Source organism: Marmota monax, unplaced genomic scaffold, assembly GCF_021218885.2.
Source record: "Marmota monax isolate L192 unplaced genomic scaffold, Marmota_monax_Labrador192_F-V1.1 WCK01_AAM20220418_F8-fsc00061, whole genome shotgun sequence".
Taxonomy (NCBI): domain Eukaryota; kingdom Metazoa; phylum Chordata; class Mammalia; order Rodentia; family Sciuridae; genus Marmota; species Marmota monax.
In genome coordinates, this window is record NW_026695230.1 from 17,110,021 (window position 1) to 17,133,996 (window position 23,976).

The 23,976-nt window shown below is 35.3% G+C and overlaps 1 protein-coding gene across 9 annotated transcripts in view; it reads left to right on the top strand.

Moving 5' to 3' along the window:
* The window catches only part of Stk33 (serine/threonine kinase 33), a 186,723-nt gene that overhangs the window by 139,731 nt on the left and 23,016 nt on the right, over positions 1-23,976 (top strand). For all 9 annotated transcript variants that reach the window (XR_006850388.2, XM_058576882.1, XM_046438327.2 and 6 more), the window contains one exon: positions 2,502-2,699. Coding sequence is in view for 8 of the 9 variants with exons in the window: in XM_058576882.1 (XP_058432865.1) it covers positions 2,502-2,699 (198 nt within the window). In the remaining variant the exon portion in view is untranslated. The remainder of the gene's footprint in view (positions 1-2,501; positions 2,700-23,976) is intronic.

A 23,976-nucleotide genomic window follows, 5' to 3' on the forward strand; every position in this document is an offset into this window, starting at 1 on the left:
CTTGAAAGTGAAGGTAATATGTGATCTGACTATAAAAAATAGGTAAGCATAGAAATTAGTTTTGGAGTTAGGATAAGAAGAAGGGGAATTCTAGATGGAAATAACTTCATAAAAGCTATGTAAAGACAAAAAAAACATGAAGTATATTCAGAGACTAGTTAGTAATTTTCTCTTTCTAGACCTATAGAAACCATGTAGGGGAGTAGTAGTTAAGCTGGAAAAGCAGGAAAGAGCTATTTTGCTCTTGGACATTGACTAAGACTTTATTTTACACTTGGCTCATATGGCAGTGGTTTACTACTGCAAGTCACTGAAGTACCATGATCACAGCTGGGCTTGTGTGAATTCCTCTTTTGTCCTTCAGACCTTGTAGGGTAGTGTGCGTGGACCTGGATGGTGCTTGTGGGCTATACCTGTGGCTCCAGGATGAGAGAAGAACTCCTGCCTGAAATAGCTTAAAGCTGGAAGGGCCCTGGGAATAAATTTGAGTTGAAAAATCTCCAGGGAGCCAAAAACATGTACACACAGTTAAGGAGTAGAAAACAGGGTCCTTAGTAAGGAGATGAACTAAGAGCCATATAAGGGACTTGGAACAGCAACTTGGGAACAAGTAGCACGTGCCTGAGACTTTTATAGGTCAACACCTTCAATTTGTGGGTTGGTGTGTGGATTGTGGGCCAGAACAGACAGAACTTCAAGAACAGTTTTCTAGCAACAGTGTATCATATAATCTTCATGATGGCAAGCAGAATTTGGAGAATTGAAGTAGGACTGGGAGAACTGAAGTAGGACTGGCTAAGACAAAGAAGATTGAACTAGGGTGATGAGTAGGAACAGAAAAGAGGAGAGAAATAAGACATTAAAAGAAAATCAACACAAATTGAAACTAAGTACAAGTGTTAGGTGAGAGAGAAAAAGGTGACTGGGAAAATGCTATAAGGTAAAATAAAGTTTAGAATTGTTGGTTTTGTAGATTGGGGGGAAAATGATGTGTTTTTTGGAATAGTCTATTCAAAATTTTATGCTTTAGTTTTTCTGAAAATAATTTTGAAAAATGGGGAGTCTCCCTAGATATTTTTAGTTTATACCTTAAAATTTTTAATAGACTTTAGAATAGGCAACCCCCAAATTTAAAAATCAACAAAATGAACATACTGAAAGAGAAAATAAAGTATTACTAATATGAAACAAGAATATGAAATGCTAAAAAAATAACCATATTCTCTTTTAGCACACTTTCATGTAAAGAGAATATATAGATATCAGATTTTTAAAGTAGGAAAGAATTTAAAATCATATAATGGGAGGAATGAATTGAAATAATAAATTTACATGGTTGAAACAAGTCCAAATATAGAAATGATTACAAGTAAATGGACAAAAATATCTGTTTAAAGATATATTGTCAAATTGAATATTTAAAAATCTGGCTATTTACAAGAAACATGTTTGAAACATAAAGGCATGGAATGTTGAAAGACAGAATGTAGCTGAATATAGCTGAATTAATATTAAGTACATTTGACAAATCATCATTGAGAAATCTTACTTTATAATAATTATGAAAGTCCAACTGATTATTATCATTCCATACTTAAAGTTTGTCTTCAACCATAAATACAGTTAATATCATTAAATCCTTAACAATATATTCAGATGTACTCAACAATGTATTCAGATGCTTAACAATCTACCTACACATCAGATTAATTTAGAATTTCCCCATAGCTGTGCATACACTTGAACTTGTCATTTTAGTTAAAAAGCAATCCAAACTTCTTATTCAAATTTTGTTTTAACAGTGTGAACTAGGATAAAAAACAATACTTGCCTAATTAAGCAGGAGCCATTTGAACATGTATTCGTGTATTTCTTGGCATATTAAATGGGATATTATGTTCAGTAAAGTTTAGTTAATACAAAATGGTCAGTTTGGGTCTGATATAGTCATATCTGTGATTAAAAAAATACAATTAGACAATTATAATCAAAATGATCACATTATATGTAAATATTCCAAACAATAGCTTTCAAATCAAGTATCTGTATTCTTAGACATACTTCTTAACTACACAGTGGAATTTACATTTTGTTTTTACCTAGGCATTTTTATAGACTTATCATTAGCACTGGACCCACTAACCTTTGGGCAACTTCTTTCATTTTTTTCAACCCCCTATCAGTTTCAAAGAAAAGGGGTCTTTAGCTTTTCAGGAAATTGCTCTATATAGTGTCCTTGGCACAATCATACTGCATTGTTCTTTCAAGACAATATTTCCACTTCAAACTTTGACATATTATTACTGATATTATTCAAAAGGTGTGAGCCATGGCAGGATTGGGAGTGTGATTCCTTGGACATCGGAAGGTTTGTGTTTATTCATCATTGTAATTTTCCCATGTGACTATCATTTATTTGGGAGTATATAATACTAAAAGACATAGGAATCTTTTCAATCATCTAAGCTATTTATAACTCCAAAATTCATTGTCTATATTAGGGAAATACACATTCTTCAATGAGGCCTACCAATGTATTAGAAATGATGAAAGAATGGAAAAATAACCCAGAAACCGATGAAGATGATGAGACAGCTGAGAAGAATAACTCATCTCTTCAAGAAAAGTTGGAAAGTTCCCAGCTCAGGGAAAATATCCAGGATGTCAATAATACTTCAGATGTAAAGAATCAAAAACAGGTAGGAAAAACTAGCAAAACAAGTAATAGAACAATTGTTTCATTTCTCCAAACTATAAAATACTCTTACAATTCTGGGAACATTTTTGTATTTTTCAATGTCTTTTAAATTTTTTTTTGTTTTTTTAGATATACATGGCAGTAGAGTATATTTTGATATATTATACATACATACTAATTCTAATTAGGATCTCATTCTTGTGGTTGTATATAATGTAGTTTCACTGGTCATGTATCATATATGAACATAGGAAAGTTATGTCTAATTCATTCTACTGTCTTTCGTATTCCCATCCCCCCATCCCTTCTCTTCATTGCCTTTTGTCTAATTCAATGAACTTCTATTCTCTACTGCCTCCCCTATTGTGTTATCATCTGCATAACAGAAAGAACATTTGGCCTTTGGTTTTGTAGCATTGACTTATTTCACTCACATGATAGTTTCCAGTAACATCCATTTAGTGGAAAATGACATAATTTCATTCTTCTTTATGGCTGAGTAATAGTACATTTTGTATATATACCATATTATCCATTCATCTGCTGAAGAACACCTAGGTTGGTTCCATTGTATAAGGTAACTGTATCTTTGTGAATTGTGCTGCTATAAACATTGATGTGTCTGTGTCACTATAGTATGCTGTTACTGAGGAGTGAGATAACTGGGTCAAATGGTCAAAGTTTTCTGAGAAATCTCTATTCTGCTTTCCATAGTGGTTACAACAATTTGCAGTCCTACCAGCAATGAATGAGTGTACCTTTCCCCCCTCACCCTTGTCAACATTTACTGTTACTTTATTCTTGAAAATTGCCATTCTGACTAGAGTGAGATGAAATCTCAGTGTAGTTTTATTGCATTTCTCTAATTGCTAGAGACAGTGAACATTTTCATATATTTCTTCTTTTGTGAAGTGTCTGTTCAGTTCCTTTGCCCATTTATTGATTGAGTTATTTGTATTTTTGGTGCTAAATTTTTTGAGTTCTTTATATAACCTAGAAATTATTTCTCTGTCTGTGGTACAGTTGGCAAAGATTAGCTTCCATTCTGTAGGTTCTCTCTTAACATTCTTGATTGATTGTTTCCTTTGCTCTGAAGAAGTTTTCAAATTTGATACCATCTCATTTATTGATTATTGATTTTACTTCTTGTGCTTTAGGATCTTGATCTTGTTAAGGATATCAGTTTCTACATTTTCTTCTAGTATGTTTGGGGTTTCTGGTATAACTTCTAGGTCTTTGATCCACTTTGAATTGAGTTTTGTGCATGCTGAGAAGGATTAATTTCATTCCACTACATACGGATTGCCAGTTTTCCATGCACCATTTGTTGAAGAGGCTTTTTCTCCAATGTCTGTTTTTGGCCCCTTTATCAAGTATGAGGTAACTGTATCTTTGTGGGTTTGTCTCTCTTCTATTTTGTTCTATTGGTCTTCTTGCCTACTTTGGTGCCAATACCATGCTTTTTCTGTTACTAAAGCTCTGTAGTATAATTTAAGGTCTGGGATTGTGATTCACCCTGTTTCACCTTTCTTACTATGGGCTGCTTTGGCAATTCTGGGTTTCTTATTTTTCCAGATGAATTTCATGACTGCTTTTTCCATTTCTATGAAGAACATTATTGGAATGTTGATAGGAATTGCATTGAATCTGTATAGTGCTTTTGGTAGTATGGCCATTTTGATAATATTAATTCTGCCTATCCAAGAACATGGGAGGTCTTTCCATCTTCTAAGTTCCTCCTCTAATTCTTTCTTCAGTGTTCTGTAGTTTTCATTGTAGAGGTCCCTCGCCTCTTTTATTAGATTGATTTACAAGTATTTTATTTTTCTTTTTGGAAGCTATTGTGAATGGGATGGTTTTCCTAGTTTCTTTTTCAGCTTGATTATCATTGCAATATAGGAATACAGTTGATTTCTGGATGTTAATTTTATGTTCTGTTACATTGCTGAATTTATGAGTTCTAGAAGGTTTGAATGGAGTTTTTTGGGTCTTCTAACTGTAGGATTAATTTGTCAACAAACAGAGATACTTTGAGCTCTTCTTTTCCTATTTTTATCCCTTTAATTTATTTCTTTTGCCAAATTGCTCTGGCTAGAGTTTCAAGGACTATGTGAAATGGAAGTGGTGAAACAGGGCATCTTTGTACTGTTCTGTTTTTATGGAGAATTCTTTTAATTTTTCTCCATTAGAATAATGTTTGCCTTGGGTTTGTCATAAATAACTTTTACAGTGATGAGGAATGTTCCTTCTATCCCTATTTTTCCTAGTGTTTTAAATGAGTGGAAGCTTTATTTGTCAAATGCTTTTTCTGCATCTATTGATATAATCATGTGATTCTTGTTTTTAAAAATATTTATGTGATGAGTTAATTTATTGATTTCCATAAATTGAACCAACCTTGTATTCCTGGAATGAAATCCACTTGATCATGGTGCACTGTCTTTTAAATTTGTTTTTGTATGTGATTTGCCAATATTTTTATTAAGAATTTTTGCATCTATGTTTATCAATTATATTGGTCTGAAGTTTTATTTCTTTGATATGTCCTTGTCTGGTTTTGGTATGAGAGTGATACTAGCTTCATAGAATGTGTTTGGAAGAGTTCCCTCCTTTTCTATTCCATGGAATAATTTGAAGAGAATTGGTATTAATTCTTCTGTAAAGGTCTGGTAGAACTCTACTGAGAGTTCATACAATCTGGGGCTTTTCTTTTTGGTAGGCTTTTGATGGCTGCTTCAATTTCTTACTTGAAATAGGTTTGTTTAACTTTTTATACCCTCTTGGTTTGACATGAGTAGGTCATATGTCTCTAGGAATTTGTTAATATCTTCAAGATTTTCTATTTTATTAGAGTATACATTTTCAAAATAATTTCTGATTATTCTCTGTATTTCAGTAGTATCTGTAGTGATATTTCTTTTTTCATCTCAGATTTTAACAATTTAAGCTTTTTCTCTTTTTCTTTTGGTTAGTTTGGTTAATGGTAAATTTATCAATTTTGTTAATTTTTTTCAAAGAACCAACTTTTTGTATCATTAATTTTTAAAATATTTTTAATTGTAGATGTATACAAACCTTTATTTTTTTATTTTTATTTAGTGCTGAGGATTGATTTCAGTGCCTCACACGAGCTAGGCAAGCGCCCTACCACTGAGCTACAACCCCAGCTGCTGTATCATTGATTTAAAAAATTTTTTTAAAATCTTGATTTCATTGATTTTGGCTCTGGTTTTAATTATTTCCTGTGTTCTATTGATTTTGGATTGGTTTATTCCTCTTTGTATAGGATCTTGAGATGTAATGTTAGGTTATTTATTAGGTATTTTTCTGTTTTTTTAATGAATGAGCTCAATATAATGAACTTTCCTCTTAGAACCACATTCATAGTATCCCAGAGATTTTGATAAGTTATATCTCTATTCTAATTTTGTTCTAAGTATTTTTTTAATTTTATTTTTTAAATTATATTTTTATTTTATTTTTTAAAAATTTTTATTTTATTTTTTATTCACTCCTGATTTCTTCTGCTGTCTTTATTCAATGGTGAATTTTTTGGTCTCCACGTGTTAGAGTAGTTTTTATTTTTTGCCTTATTGTAGATTTTTAATTTCATTCCATTATGATCTGATAGAATGCAGGGTATTGTCCTGCTAAGAACTGCTTTGTGGCCTGTGATGTGATCTAATTTAGAAAATATTCCATGTGTTGCTGAAAAGAAAGGGTTTTCATTCATTGATGGATGAAATACTCTAAGTAAGTCTATTAAGTCTAAATTATTAATTGTATTTTTAAGTCCTGTAGCTTCCTTATTAAATTTTTGTTTAGAAGATCTATTTAGTGATGAAAGAGGCATGTTAAAGCCACCCAGTATTATTGTGTTGAGGTCTGATTCTGAATTTTGAGAAGGGTTTGTTTGATGTATATAGGTGCTCCATTGTTTGGAGCATAAATATTTATGATTGCTATTTCCTATTGTTGTATTATTCCCTTAAGCAGTATGAAATGATCTTCTTGGTTTCTTCTGATTAATTTTGGCTTGACGTCTACTTTATCTGATATGAGGATAGGATAGAAACCTTTGCTTATTTACTAGATCCATGTGAGAGACATGTTTTTTTCCCCATCCTTTTATCTTCAATCTGTGGATGCCTTTTCTTATGAGGTGAGTCTCTTGAAGACAGCATATTGTTGGGTCTTGTTTTTTAATCCAGTATGCCAGTCTATGTCTGTGTATGTGTGTGTGGGTGTGTGTGTACACGTACCAGGGATTGAACTCAGGGGCACTTGACCACTGAGCCACATCCCCAGCCCTATTTTGTATTTTATTTAGAGACAGGGTCTCACAGAGTTGCTTAACTTTTCCTAAGGCTGGCTTTGAACTTGCAATCCTCTTGCTTAGCATTCTGAGCTGCTGGGATTACAGGTGTTGCACCAGTGTGCCCAGCAGCCTATGTCTTTTGATTGATGAGTTTAGTTCATTAACATTCAGTGTTATTATTAAGAGATGATTTTTATTTCCTGTCATTTGGATTTATTTTTAATTTTTACATTGAATTGATTTTCCTTTGCTTGACTATTCTTCTAGTGTAGTTTCTCCCTTATGCTGGTTTTAATTCTTATTCTCCATTTCTTCTTCATGAAATACTTTATTGAATATGTATTGTAGACAGGCTTCCTAGTTGTGAATTCTTTTAACTTTTGTTTATCATGAAAGGTTTATTATGTCTTCAGTTATGAAGCTTAATTTTGCTGAAAATAGTATTCTTGGCATCCATTTTCTTTTAGAGCTTGGTATTATTCTAAGACCCTCCTTGTATTTCATTGAAAAGATTATACATTCCTTTAGTTTGTACTTCAGAGCCTTCATCTATCCCTATAAAGATTTCTTGAAAGTACTGTTCATGGTCTCTTAAGATCTTTTCTCCACAAATTTATTTTCAAGATTATATACTTTGTCATCATTGCCTGAAACTCTCTATCTTCCAAACAATCTAATCTATTGGTGATACTTTTCACAGAATTTTTATCCTTTATTTTATTTATTTTTATGTGGTGCTCAGGATCAAACCCTGTGCCTCACATATGCCAGACAAATGCTGTATCACTGAGCCTCAGCCCCAGCCACTCCACTGCATTTTAAATTTGTTTTATTGACTTTTTTTCATTTTGAGGATTTCTTGATTTATTCTTCTGCAATCAGGAAACATTCTTCTTCACGATCTCTATCTTCATATTGAAATGATCTTTTACTTCTTGTACTTTCTTTCTGATTTTACTCTTTACATCATCTTTTACCTTATAACACTTCAGATGAACAGGATGAAAAACAGGTAGGAAGAACCAGCAAAACCAGAAAAAAACAATTGTTTATTTCTCCAAACTCTAAAATACTCTCACAATGCTGGAAACAACTTCAACTACTACTACTACTACTCTACTACTTCTTCCTCCTCCTCCCCCACCACCTCCTCCTTTCCCCTCCACCTCCTCCTTCTTCTTCTCTTCCTTTTCTCCTCCTCCTCTTCTTCCTTCTCTGCACTATCTATTTTGTTGTTAGTTTGTAATGAAGGATCTGCATTATATAGCAAATAAAGCTCTTTCTGCCTTTTGGGCTATAGTGATTTAGTGATGTGCTCTACATGTTTAAGATCAGTGATTATATATCAGGGATCTGCAAACCTTTTTCTGTAAGGGAACAAATAAAGATTGTGCATTCCTAACTGAAAATTCAGCCATTTCTGATAAGGGCTACTCAACCTGTAGTAAATGTTTTAGGCTTTATGAACCATATTAGTCCATCATAACTACTCAACTCTGATAGAACAGCATGAAGAATACCATACACAACAAATGAATAAGCATGATCATGTTCTACTAATCTTTTGCTTATTTATTTATTTAATTTATTTGTTTTTAACAAAACAGATAGTTTGACAGATTTGGCCAATGTGTCCAAATTAATAAGTTTTTTACTTTTTACAGGTTATAGAATTTGGAATTAGCTTGTATATAACCTAGAAAATTAATGTATCATCTGTTATTCGTGTTTAGTTTTATAATAACCAAACTTCTCTGTGTAGATTAATCACACTAATTTTACTTTATTAGATGTGAATACATTCTTATTCCTTTTGATAAATAGAGCTTTACTATTATTTTGATTAATTTTAGATTGTGGTCTACTAACTCGGTATCCTGACAATGTTTGCCCAAAATGCCACACTCTGGCCCTTTTTTCTTTGTTTGTTTGTGGAAATATTTTTCTGTGTATGCTTATTTTCTGTTTTCATTGTATAAATCTTTCACCTCTTTTGTTAGGTTGATTGCCAAGTATTTTATTTTTTTTGAGGATATTGTGAATGGGGTGGTTTTCCTCATTTCCAGTTCAGAGGATTTGTCGCTGATATACAGGAATGGCTTTGATTTATGCCTGTTGATTTTATATCCTGCTACTTTGCTGAATTCATTTATTAGCTCTAGTAGTTTCTTTGTAGACCCTTTTGTGTCTTCTAGTTATAGGATCATATCATCCGCAAATAGTGATAACTTAAGTTCTTCTTTTCCTATCTTAATGCCTTTAATTTCTTTTGTCTGTCTAATTGCTCTGGCCAGTATTTTGAGAACTATATTGAATAGAAGTGGTGAGAGAGGGCATCTCTGTCTTGTTCCAGATTTTAGAGGGAATGCCTTCAGTTTTTCTCCGTTTAGAATGATGCTAGCCTGAGGCTTAGCATATATAGCTTTTATAATGTTGAGGTAAGTTCCTGTTATCCCTAGTTTTTCTAGTATTTTGAACATAAAGGGATGCTGTACTTTGTCGAATGCTTTTTCTGCGTCTATGGAGATGATCATATGGTTCTTATCCTTAAGTCTATTGATGTGGTGAATAACGTTTATTGATTTCCGTATCTTGAACCAGCCTTGCATCCCAGGGATGAATCCTACTTGATCATGGTACACTATCTTTTTGATATGTTTTTGTATCCGATTTGCCAGAATTTTATTGAGGATTTTTGCATCTAAATTCATTAGGGATATTGGTCTGTAGTTTTTTTCTCTGAGGTGTCTTTATCTGGTTTGGGAATCATGGTGATATTGGCCTCATAGAATGAATTTGGAAGTTCTCCCTCTTTTTCTATCTCCTGAAATAGATTGTAGAGTATTGGTATTAGTTCTTCTTTAAAGTTCTTGTAAAACTCAGCTGTATATCCATCCAGTCCTGGGCTTTTCTTGGTTGGTAGTCTTTTGATGGCTTCTTCTATTTCCTCACTTGATATTGGTCTGTTTAGGTTGTTTATATCATCCTGACTCAATCTGGGTAGTTCATAGGTCTTAAGGAATTTATCGATGCCTTCACTATCTTCTATTTTATTAGAGTATAGGGTTTCAAAATAATTTCTAATTATCTTCTGTATTTCTGAATTGTCTGTTGTGATGCTGCCTTTTTCATCCCATAAGCTAGTAATTTGGGTTCTCTCTCTTCTTCTCTTTGTTAGCGTGGCTAGTGGTCTATCAATCTTATTTGTTTTTTCAAAGAACCAACTTTTACTTTTGTCAATTTTTTCGATTGTTTCTTTTGTTTCTATTTCATTGATTTCAGCTCTAATTTTTAATTATTTCTTGCCTTCTACTGTATCTGCTACTGATTTGTTTTTTTTCTAAGGCTTCGAGGTGTAGTGTGAGGTCATTTATTTGTTGGCTTTTCCTTCTTTTAAGGAATGAACTCCATGAAATGAATTTTCCTCTTAGTACTGCTTTCATAGTGTCCCAGAGATTTCGATATGTTGTGTCTGAGTTTTCATTTACCTCTAAGAATTTTTTAATTTCCTCTTTGATGTCTTCTTTAACCCTTTGTTCATTCAGTAGAATATTGTTTAATCTCCATGTGATGTAGGATTTTTCCTTTCTCATTTTGTTATTGATTTCCAATTTCATTCCATTATGATCAGATAAAATGCATGGTAGTGTCTCTACTCCTTTGTAATTGCTAACATTTGCCCTGTGACATAATATATGGTCTATTTTTGAGAAGGATCCATGTGCTGCTGAGAAGAAAGTGTATTCGCTTGATGTTGGGTGGTATATTCTGTACATATCAATTAAGTCTAAATTATTAATTGTATTATTGAGCTCTATAGTTTCTTTATTTCACTTTTGTTTGGAGGATCTGTCCAGTGGTGAGAGAGGTGTGTTAAAATCTCCCATGATTATTGTGTTGTGGTCTATTTGACTCTTGAACTTGAGAAGAGTTTGTTTGATGAACGTAGCTGCACCATTGTTTGGGGCATATATATTAATGATCGTCAAGTCTTGTTGGTGTATGGTTCCCTTGAGCAGTATGTAGTGTCCTTGTTTATCCCTTTTGATTAACTTTGGCTTGAAGTCTATTTTATTTGATACAAGTATGGACACCCCTGCTTGCTTCCGGGGTCCGTATGAGTGATATGATTTTTCCCAATCTTTTACCTTCAGTCTGTGTATGTCTTTTCCTATCAGATGAGTCTCCTATAGGCAGCATATTGTTGGATGTTTGTTTTAATCCATTCTACTAGCCTATGTCTTTTGATTGGTGCATTTAAGCCATTAACATTTAGGGTTACTATTGAGATATGGTTTGTATTTCCAGCCATATTTGATTATGTATGTTACTTAACATGATTTGTTTTTCCTCTATGATTAGTTTTTCCTTTACTGTACTACCTACCGATGTTGGTTTTCATTGTTATTTTTCATTTCCTCTTCCTGTAATGTTTTGCCAAGGATGTTTTGAAGAGCTGGTTTTCTAGCTGCAAATTCTTTTAACTTTTGTTTATCGTGGAAGATTTTTATTTCATCTTCAATCCTGAAGCTTAATTTCGCTGGATACATGATTCTTGGTTGGAACCCTTTTTCTTTCAGCGTTTGAAATATGTGTTCCAGGATCTTCTAGCTTTCAGAGTCTGTGTTGAAAGATCAGCAGTTATCCTGATTGGTTTACCCCTAAATGTAATCTGCTTCCTCTCTCTTGTGGCTTTTAAGATTCTCTCCTTATTCTGTATGTTGGGCATCTTCATTATTATGTGTCTTGGTGTGGATCTCTTATGATTTTGTACATTCGGTGTCCTGTAGGCTTCTAGTATTTGGATTTCTTTTTCGTTCTTTAAGTCTGGGAAGTTTTCTAGTATTATTTCATTGAATAGATTGCTCATTCCCTTGGTTTGGACCTCTATACCCTCTTGTATCCCAATAACTCTTAGGTTTGGTTTCTTTATGTTATCCCATAATTCTTGGATGTTCTGCTCATGATTTCTTAACATTCTCGCTGAACTGTCTATGTTCTTTTCAAGTTGAAAAACTTTGTCTTCATTGTCTGAAGTTCTATCTTCTAAGTGTTCTACTCTGCTGGTAATACTCTCATTTGAGTTTTTAATTTGGTTTATTGTTTCCTGCATTTCCAGGATTTCTGTTTGTTTTTTATATCCTCTATCTCCCTATAGAGTTGATCTTTTGCTTCTTGGATTTGTTTATGTAATTCATTGTCAAAGTGATTTTTCATTGTCTGAATTTGCTGTATAATGTCTTCCTTGAGACTCCAGATCATCTGAAGCATGTATATCCTGAACTCTTTTTCTGACATTCCATCAGCTGCAGATATTACCTCATCTAATGTTGAATTGACCTGTATTGTTTGTGGTCCTTTCTTTCCTTGTCTTTTCATACTGCTCATGATTCTTTCTAGCTTTGTGAAACTGTTGTGTTAATGTTTTTCCCCTTATATATTTGTATTGTTCTTGTATAGCTCCAAAATCCCTCTTTTGCGGAGAAAGACAATGTTAACAGTTCCCAATATCAACAGTACATTATCTAAGCACAAGTTTTCATTATTAATACATTTATAGTTAGATTCTAAGTCTATAGATATTGGTTTTAATTATTACTTAAGAATATATTCATTAGTTTCATAAAAGGCATACCATATCTGGTGGCATATAGAAAACATAATTTCAGACGAAGGATGTTATACTTAGAGGGAAAGGAGTGAGGGTATGAGGTTAAACTAACTTAACACCTTTGGAAAACTCTAACCAATAGACTGGTAATTTATGGAAGAATGTATGCACTCAACCTCCTATCTGTATTTAGATAGTTACTCAATGTATAGATAGCAATAGTTAGGAGATTGAAAGTGGGATAGAGAGAATACGAATGAAAAAAAGAAAAAAAAATAACAAGGAAGAAAAGAGAAATAAGAGAAGGAAAAGGAAAGTAAGATAGAAATAAAAAAAATGAGGGGAAGGTGGGGTATATGCAATTCCTCTATATTATATTACTTTGGTAATTCGGTTGTTCATGCACAGTTCTTGGTTTCACATATGTTGAAGTTGTGGAAGAGAGAGAAGAAAAGAGAGAAAGAAAGAGAAAAAAGAAAAAAAAAGACTCTCAGAACACTGTTTTCCTTGCTTCCAGTAGTGGCATTGTCTATTCCTAGCTTGAGCCTCTGTATTCAGGGTGGTGGGTATAGCCAGTGTGAAAGGAAATGAGCTTCCACCTGTATCTTCCCTACTCCAGTCTCTGAGGTAGAAACCAGGTGCCTGTATAGTTGTTGTTTTGCATTGATAGCTACAACCCCCAAAAGCCTGTGGGAAATATTTTGAGTTATCGCAGCTAAGGGTGGGGGAGTTGGAAACCAGGTACCTGGATCAGCCGCAGAACCGTGCTGGTAGCCACACCCCCTTTGATGGGTTTTAAGGGTTGATGGGCTTCCTCCGGACTAGCACAAGGGGCGGGGCCGGGCTTCCTCTTCCGGTCTGGCTTGGCGCGCACCGGGCGGCTTCCTCCTCCGGTCTCTGTATGCTATTTTATAAGTATATTATTTTGTTAATTGTAGTGAAGTTACATTTATGTGAATAAATTACTTTTGTTCTTTCAAACCTTTATCAGCAATAAATTTTTGTACATTTATTTTATAAAAAATTTTAGAATGAGTGATATCACCAAGATGGCTGACTAGGAGATATCAGCCCTCCCCTAGCCTGATAGATCAACTAGCAACTATCCACAGAAACTAACCCCTTGGTGAGAGCCCCACGTCGAAATAAGATGGAGTCACCTGTGTGTTCTGCAGAACTGAGTAAAAACTCTGCATTGATAGAGTAGAAAAAAATAGTCTTGCTTGAACTATATCTTCCTTCAACCCTTCCCAAGGAAACACAATGCCACACAGAGAGAAATCCCCCAGGTCCACAGCTCCTACAAAGGGAAAAATAGAATAGGAGTAGCAGACACTAGGCTTTGCTAGCAGTCTGAAACACTCCTGAGAAGCTCAGTGTGTTCTTAGCTCAGGGAACCTTTTGGGAAACTGAACAGCTAGAACAAGCAGGGCCAGATATAAACAAAGAGAGAAGGAGGGCCCACAGAGACCATCACACTGTTTTTTAGTAAAAGCACAGTACACCTGTCAGCAGTGACACTCAATCAGAGATACCAGTTAATAATATAACCCATCAGCAAAGTCATTCTGGTCTCTCCTAAAGGGAGTGCTATGTGGCTTGACTCCCCAAATGGCCAACCTCTAGGCATAACCTTACTCAATAATCCAAGGCTACTCAGGAAGGGAAAAGACCCACAGCAAATCCCCAAATCTACAGGCCTCACTTGGGAGTTTACAGAGTGCTTCCAGTGGCCACAAAGATAACCTTCAGACTCTGCCAAGAGTGGAATAAGAGCAAAGCTGAAAATAACAAAAAACCAGGTACCAGTTTTGCCACCCATGGGAGTTTAAACAGCACTTTTTGCAGCTTTAAGGACACTTCAGATCCCACCCAGAGAGGGATATTACCAAGGCTGTGAATTAGAACCACTAACAGGCACTGGTTCTGCCACATCTGGGAGTTTAAACAGTACTCATTGGTACTGCAAAGACCACCTACAGACCCCACCCAGGGAGGAACAAGAACAGTGCAATGCAAAGAAACACACACTGTACACACTGTAGCCCTACTGGATTAGTGGCAATTGCAGGGTCCGCCCAGAAGCTCAGCCTAACTGCAGAATATAGCCGGTGGTCTTGCCTGATAGAACAAAGCCAGCTGCCACACCTGAATTCAGAGCAAAGGCAGAAGCCTAGCCACCTAGAGAACCTGAAATCAAGCTCTGCTGGCCCAAGGACTTTACTAGTTGGTCTGGACAAAATCATAGGCTAGTATAAACAGTGAAGGTCTATCATTTCTTAAGATAGTTTCCTCTGAATATGCTTAAACATCAATGTAAGGACATAAGAGTTACAAAAGTTCAACAATGGACCCCAGAGAAAGGGATATTTACAAAGTGTCAGAAAAAAAATTTCAGGATAATTTTTTTTAAATTTAGTGTACTCCAAGAACATACAGATAAAATAAATAAATAAATAAATCTTGGAAAATTACATGAACAAAATGAAAAGTTTGACAAAAAAGTAGAAATTTTTTTTAAATCCTAAGATTAATAATACTGGGCTGGGGTTGTGGCTCAGCAGTAGCACACTTGCCTAGCATGTGTGAGGCACTGGGTTTGATTCTCAGCACTGCATATAAATGAATAAAATAAAGGTCTATCAACAACTTTAAAAAAATCTTAAAAAAAGATTAATAATACAATGACTAAACTGAAAAATGCAATAGAAAGCTTCAATAACTAGCTTCCCAAGTGGAAGGATCAGTGAGCTTGAAGACAGAATATTTGAAATTATCCAAACAGAGGAGAGGAAAAAAAGAATAAAGAAAGCTGATATAAATTATAGGACACCATCAAGATACCTAACCTATGCACAATAGGAGTTAAAGAATGTACATTAAAGATGATAAAAGGCCAAAATATTGGATACAAATACCCCTAATCTGAAAAAGAAGCCACCCTAGGTAGAGGAAAAGGAAATATCATCAATCAAATACAACCCAAAGGGGAGTTCAGCATGGCACACAATAAACTATCAAAAATTGAAGACAAAGAAAAATTCTAAGAGCATCAACTGAAAGAGAGAAGAAATGGAGTTGGGCATAATGGCACACTCCTATAATCCCAGTGACTCAAGTGGCTGAGACAGGAGGATCCCAAGTCAGAGGTAAGCTTCAGCAACTTATCAAGGCCCTAACCAACTTAGTGAGACCCTGTCTCAAAATTTTAAAAGATATAAAAGTAAAAAGGACTGGGGATTTAACTCTGTAGTAAAGGACTCCTGATTTTAATCCCTGATACTGAAAGAGAGAGAGAAGAAATGCATTTTTTTATACAATGATGACTAGCATCAGACTTCTCAGCTGAAGGCCAGGAGAAGTTGGATGATATAGTTGAAGTGCTAAATGAAAAACAAAACAAAAAACCCTGCCAACCAAGAATATTGTACCTGGCAAAGCTGCATTTTAGAAATGAAGGAGAGAAAAACCAGGCAAATACACATCAAAGAAAGAAAACTTCAGACCAACATCTCTAATGAACATAGATGCAAAAATTCTCAATAAAATTCTGGCAAATTGAATACAAAAACATATCAAAAAGATTGTGCAACATGATCAAGTGGGATTCATCCCAGAGATGCAAGTTTAGGTCATCATACGGAAATCAATAAATGTAATTCAACACATCAATAAGCTCAAAGATAAGAATCATATGATCATCTCAACAGATGCAGAAAAAGCATTTGACAAAATACAGCACCCTTTCATGTTCAAAACACTAGAAAAACTAGGGTTAACAGGAACATATCTCAACATCATAAAGGCTCTCTACACTAAGCCTCAGGCCAACATCATTCAAAATGGAGAAATTTTAAAGGCATTCCCTCTAAAAAACTGGAACAAGACAGGGATGCCCTCTTTCACAACTTCTATTTAACATAGTTCTTGAAATACTGGTCAGAGAAATTAAAAAGGTGAAAGAAATTAAAGGGATATATAGGAAAATAAGAACTTAGCACTATTTGGTGATGATATGGATGATATGATTCTATAACTAGAAGACCCAAAAAGCTCCACCAGAAAACTTCTAGAACTAGTAAATGAATTCAGCAAAGTAGCAGGATATAAAATCAACACCCACAAATCAAAGGCATTTCTGTATATCAGTGACAAATCCTCTGAGAAGGAAATGAGGAAAACTACCCCATTTACAATTGCCTAAAAAAAAAAATACTTCGGAATCAACTTAACAAAAGAGGTGAAAGATCTATACAATGAAAACTACAGGACCCTAAAGAAAGAAATCAAAGAAGACCATAGAAGATGGAAAGATCTACCTTGCTCTTGGATGGGCAAAATTAATATTATCAAAATGGCCTTACTAACCAAAGCACTATACAGATTTAATGCAATTCTGATCAAAATCCCAATGGCATTTCTCATAGAAACAGAAAAGGCAATCATGAAATTCATCTGGAAAAATAAGAGACCCAGAATAGCTAAAGCAATCCTTAGCAGGAAGATTGAGCAGGTGGCATCACTATACCAGACCTTAAACTATACTACAGAGCGATAGTAACAAAAACAGCATGGTATTAACACCAAAACAGACTGATAGACCAATGGTACAGAACAGAGGACACAGAGACTAACCCACAAAATTATAATTATCTTATATTAGACAAAGGTACATTGGAGAAAAGATAGCCTCTTCAACAAATGGTGCTGGGAAAACTGGAAATCCATATGCAACAAAATGAAATTAAACCTCTATCTCTTGCCATGCACAAAACTCAAAGTGGATCAAAGATCTAGAAATTAAACCAGAGACACTGCACCTATTAGAAGAAATAGTAGGACCAAATCTCCATCATTTCAGATTAGATCCTGACTTCCTTAATAAGACTACTATAGCACAAGAATTAAGATCAAGAATCAATAGATGGGATGGATTCAAACTAAAAAGTTTCTTCTCAGCAAAAGAAAAATCTATGAGTTAAATAGATAGCCTACATCCTGGGAGCAAATTTTTACCCCTCACACATCAGATAGAGCACTAATCTCTAGGGTATATAAACAACTCAAAAAGCTAAGCACCAAAAAAACAAATAACCCAATCAATAAATGGGCCAAGGCCCTGAACAGACACTTCTCAGAAGAGGATATACAATCAATCAACAAATATATGAAAAAATGTTCATCATCACTAGCAATTAGAGAAATGCAAATCAAAACTACTCTAAGATATCATCTCACTCCAGTCAGAATGGCAGCTATTATGCAGACAAAAACAATAAGTGTTGGTGAGTTTGTGGGGGAAAAAGTTCACTCATACATTGCTGATGGGACTGCAAATTGGTGCAGCCAATATGGAAAGCAGTATGGAGATCCCTTGGAAAACTGGGAATGGAACCACCATTTGACCCAGCTATTCCTCTCCTTGGTCTATACCCAAAGGACTTAAAAACACCCTACTACAGGGACACAGCCTCATCAATGTTTATAGCAGCACAATTCACAATAGCTAAACTGTGGAACCAACCTAGATGCTTTTCAATAGATGAATGGATTAAAAATATATATATATATATTCCATTGGCATATATACCCAATGGAATTTTACTCAGCAGTAAAAGAGAATCAAATCATGGCATTTGCAGGTAAATGGATGGCATTGGGGAAGACAGTGCTAAGTGAAGTTAGCCAATCCCCAAAAAACAAATGCTGAATGTTTCTCTGATATAAGGGGGGTGATTCATAGTGGGGTAGGGAGGGGGAGCATGGGAGGAACAGAGGAACTCTAGATAGGGCAGAGGAGTGGGAGGGGAAGAGAGGGGGCAGGGGATTAGTAAGGATGGTGGAATGTGATGAACATCATTATCCAAAGTACATCTATGAAGACATGAATTGGTGTGAATATACTTTATATACAGATATGAAAAAATTGTGTTGTACATGTGTAATAAGAATTGTAATGCATTCTGCTGTTATTTATTTTTTAAAAATCAATTTAAAAAGAAATGAAGGAGAGAAAGAATTTCCCAGTCAAACAAAAGCAGTGGGATTTCATTAACATTAGTCATGTCTTACAAGAAATGCTAAAGAGAGTTTTTCAAATGAGTGAACATTAGTGTGTAACATAAAAATATCTGAAGATATAAAATCAAAGGTAAAAGTAGCTTTCAGACAAAATTTTAAAAACTCAATATCATGATCTTGGGGGATAAATGAGAAATTAAAAGAAAAAACAAAAATTATAAGAACTATAATAACATTAATGGATAGTAAATATTAAAAAAACATAAATGCAAATATCAAAAATGGAGTGGAGCTAGGCAGTGACCCCTGACCCCTCCACAGCAAAGAAAGGAGGCAGTGAATGAACAGCTGACTGGAGAGATGAGTGACAAAAGAAATGTTCTAAGATCCACTATTGGAGAGTCTGAGACCTGGAGAGACTTGAAGTTTGGTTACCAGAACAGAAAATAAAGACAGAGTTTCTTAATTCAAAACGTGGTTCATGGTGGGGTGAGGAGTAAGGGGCAACAGAGAGAGAAGCGGGGAGAGGAAAAGCACATAGGCTCACTTCTTTAACAATAGCTGGAAAGAAAAGCGCACCAAAGTAAAACAAAACAGGAACAGCAGGGTCACTAAAGGAGGTCATGCAATTTATCTCAAATTGTAAACAGAAAGCTCTAGATAGGGCAAAGAGGAGGGAAGGGAAGGGAGGGGGCAAGGAGGTAATAAAAAATATGGTGGAATGAGATAGACTTCATTACCCTAAGTATGTGTATGAAGACAAGAATGGTGTGAATATACTTTGTATACAACCAGAGATATGAAAAATTGTGCTCTATATGTGTAATATGAATTATAATGTATTCTGCTGTCATATATTAAAAAATTTAAAAAAGGAAGGAAGGAAGGAGGGAGGGAGGGAGGGAGGAAGGAAGGAAGGAAGGAAGGAAGGAAGGAAGGAAGGAAGGAAGGAAGGAAGGAAAGAAAGAAATCAATCCATGCTGGGCAGGGCAGCCATTTTGTGGAGTATACAGCTAGCCAGCCTCCCTAGAAGAAATTAAATCAACACCACATCTCCCACCTTCAGAGAGCAACAAATAAAACCAGAGGGAGTACCCCTGAGATGGAATGTCTCAATAATGTATCCAGGAGGCACTTGTAGAAGGATCCCTACTAGCTGAAAGTTGCTAAAATATCTTCCCTCTCTCCAGAAACAAGAGGAGTGGGGTGGAGGAGACCTAAGAGCTAAACACACCCAGAAAGTGCTAGCTTAACATAACACTCTCTATATAACCTCCATGGGAGCTTGGGTAGGGATGGGAGCAATGCCCATATTCATGGCTGTGGGAAGTGATAACTCAGACACACATGGGAAGGCAGTCTCTGTCCAGGGCAGTGAAGGGGAATGGTGTCCATGATTCACAACATTGGGCAGAGGGAGCTTGAACCTAAGCTAATTGTCTGAGTCTTTTTCCCAGTAGCAGGGATGGTGCCCCAGGGACCTGTGACAGGAGCTATGCTTCTGTATCACAGACCACCATGGAGAACCCACAACCACAGGTCTTCCTCTTACAGAAAGACAGTCGGCTCTGTGCCACTTTGAAAAGGACCCTGTGGAAGGGAACAGCGGTGTGGTGATCCTTTGCAATCAGAGCGACAACCTAATGCCCTTCATCCTGTGCTCCTACACTCTATAGAAACAGCTAACAGAAACAACCCAGCACCCTCTGATCATCCACCTTGGGACCCTCGGATGATAAGTGAGAACAGCTGATGGGAGGTCCATAGCAACTAAGGAGTGGCTCATGTGACCCAGCAAGAGGATCTAAAAAAAAAAAAAAATCAAACAAAACTGATGAACATCTTCTAAAGTTCCCAAACCTTGATGAAATCCAAACCAAGACTCAATAAGAATTTTCTCTACCTTGGCATGATTCATTATAAATAGCTCCATCCTCAACTTTGATTACATATATATATCACTCTTCTTTTTCTCCTTCTCCTTCTCTTTCTCCTTCTCCTTCTTCTGTACCAGGGATTGAACACAGGGGCACTTATCCACTGAGCCACATTCCCAGCCCTTTTAAATTTTTGTTTTGAGACAAAGTCTTGCAAAGTAGCGTAGGGCCTTGCTAAATTGCTGAGGCTGGCTTTGAGCTTTCAATCTTCCTTCCTCAGCCACCAGAGCAGCTGGGATTATAGGCATGTACCACAATGCCCAACTCTTCATCTTGATTTGATAGTTGTTATTTTAGTATTTGAGGTTTTATACTCAACCCGTTTGATTGTATTTCTTCTAATGTTTTAACACATGAATTGGAGCCATTCTTTGTTTTCCTAGTTCAGGTTTACACTTGCTTATCTTACCTGCTTTCTCCTCTTACATTACCTGCTACTGCCTCAAATCCTGCCCCTGCCATCCACCTTTTTCTTTTTACCTTGGTGTGTATTAATATTTTGTATATTGTTTTTCTTTTTTTCTCTTTTCTTTTTTCCAATTTTTCTCTCCTTCCCCCTTCAGCCTCTATGTACTATATAGCAATTTTACTATATTTAGTAACTAGTTTTTCAACAAATCTCAGAACTTTACTACAAATTTATACCCAGGTATAGACAAGCTGTGGACAACAGTATCAATAAGTTTTTCATTTTTCCTAAGAAGATTGAATAGTATGTGGCTTTGTTGAAGTTATTTTGTAAATAGGGTTTAGAGTTTTCTCTTAAAGTGGTACTTATACCCCTGACCAGCAGAGGACACATATTAAGTGAAAATATCAATACCTGGATATTAGCCCAGCCTGGGGCTCTTAGGAGAAAAAAGCTCACAAAATAGTCCCTTGCATAAAAGAAGTAGCAATAATCATCCCAATTGATGGGTAGGACATATAAGCAGTATGAAGAAGCAAGGGATGTTCAATGAAATGAAAAGTTGTACTTTTTCGAAAGGATAAAAATCAGTAAATCTTTAACCAAACCAAGAAAGAGAAAAGACTAAAATTTATAGATGAAATGGAAATATTACAATTGATACTGATACCACAGAAATACAGGGGATTATAAGAGAATATTATGAATATACACCTACAAATTTGAAAACCTAGAATAAATGGATAAATTTCTGGATACATACAAACTACCAAAATTTGAATCATGATAAAAGAAAGCCTGAACAGACCAATAATGAGCAAAAAGATTAAATGTTTGTAATAAAAAAGTCTTCAATTGAAGAAAGCCCAGGACCTGATGGCTTCATTGCTAAATTCTACCAAACATTTAAAGAATGCTGGTTCTTTCAAACTCTTCCCTGAATACAAGGGAATCCTTTCAAACTCATTTTATGAAATCAGCATAGCTCTGATACAAAACCAGATAGGGACGTAACAACAACAGCTACAACAAGAGCAACAAAATAAGGAGGGGTGGGGAGAGAAGGTGAAGGAGAAAGAAGAGGAAAAGGAGGAGGGAAGGAAGGAAGGAAGGAAGGAAGGAAGGACGGAGGGAGGGAGGGAGGGAGGAAGGAAGACGACAGGCCAATATCCCTGATGCACACAGATACAAAATTCTGCAATAAAATTACAGGTAACCATATTCAACAGTACATTAAAAAAATCATTTACCATGATCAAATGGGATTTATCTCTGATGTGAGGGTGGTTCAATACATGCAAGTTAATAAATGTGATATGCCACATTAAAAGAATCAAACACAAAAATCATATGATCAATAGATAGATACAGATACAGAAATAAATACAGAAAAAAAGAATTTGATAAAATTCAGCTTATGATAAAAACTCTCACCAATTTAAGTATATATGGAATGTACTTCAACACAATAAAGGCCATTTATGACAACCCACAGCTAATATCATACGTAATGGAAAAATTTCAGAGCTCTTTTCCTAAGATCACAAGATAAGGATACACTTTTACCACTTTTATTTAACATAGTACTAGAAATTTTAGCCAGAGCAATTAGGCAAGAAAAAGGATGAAAGATATCTAAAATGGAAAGAAGGAAGTCAAAATGTTACTTTTTGCAGATGAGATGACCTTGTTTATAGAAAACCCTAAAAACTCCAATGAAAAACTGTTGGAACTAATAAATGAATATAAAATTAAGTTTCAGGATACAAAATCAACACAAAATAAAAGAGGGAATTTTGAATGTATTCATTGTAAAGAAATGATCATAGTTTAAAATGATAGGTATGCTAATTACCATGAGTTGATCATTAATCAATATATATAAATCAAAACATTACATTGTACCTTATAGATGAGTACAAATACTATGGTTTTTTTTTTTTTTTTTTTTTTTTTTTTTTTTTAATTTTTTTTTATTGGTTGTTCAAAACATTATAAAGCTCTTCACATATCATATTTCATACATTAGATTCAAGTTGGTTATGAACTCCCAATTTTACCCCAAATACAGATTGCAGAATCACATCGGTTACACATCCACATTTTTACATAATGCCATATTAGTAACTGTTGTATTCTGCTACCTTTCCTATCCTCTACCATCCCCCCTCCCTCCCCTCCCATCTTCTCTCTCTGCCCCATCCACTGTAATTCATATCTCTCCTTGTTTATTTTCCCATTCCCCTCACAACCTCTTATATGTAATTTTGTATAACAATGAGGGTCTCCCTCCATTACCATGCAATTTCCCTTTTCTCTCCCTTTCCATCCCACCTCATGTATCTGTTTAATGTTAATCTTTTCTTCCTGCTCTTCCTCCCTGCTCTGTTCTTAGTTGCTCTCATTATATCAAAGAAGACATTTGGTATTTGTTTTTTAGGGATTGGCTAGCTTCACTAAGCATAATCTGCTCTAGTGCCATCCATTTCCCTGCAAATTCTATGATTTTGTCATTTTTTAGTGCTGCGTAATACTCCATGGTGTATAAATGCCACATTTTTTTTATCCATTCATCTATTGAAGGGCATCTGGGTTGGTTCCACAGTCTAGCAATTGTGAATTGTGCTGCTATGAACATCGATGTAGCAGTATCCCTGTAGTATGCTCTTTTAAGGTCTTCAGGGAAAAGTCCAAGAAGGGCAATAGCTGGGTCAAATGGTGGTTCCATTCCCAGCTTTCCCAGGAGTCTCCATACTGTTTTCCAGATTGGCCGCACCAGTTTGCAGTCCCACCAGCAATGTACAAGAGTACCCTTTTCCCCACATCCTCTCCAGCACTTGTTGTTGTTTGTCTTCATAATGGCTGCCAATCTTACTGGAGTGAGATGGTATCTTAGGGTGGTTTTGATTTGCATTTCTCTGACTGCTAGAGATGGTGAGCATTTTTTCATGTACTTGTTGATTGATTGTATGTCCTCCTCTG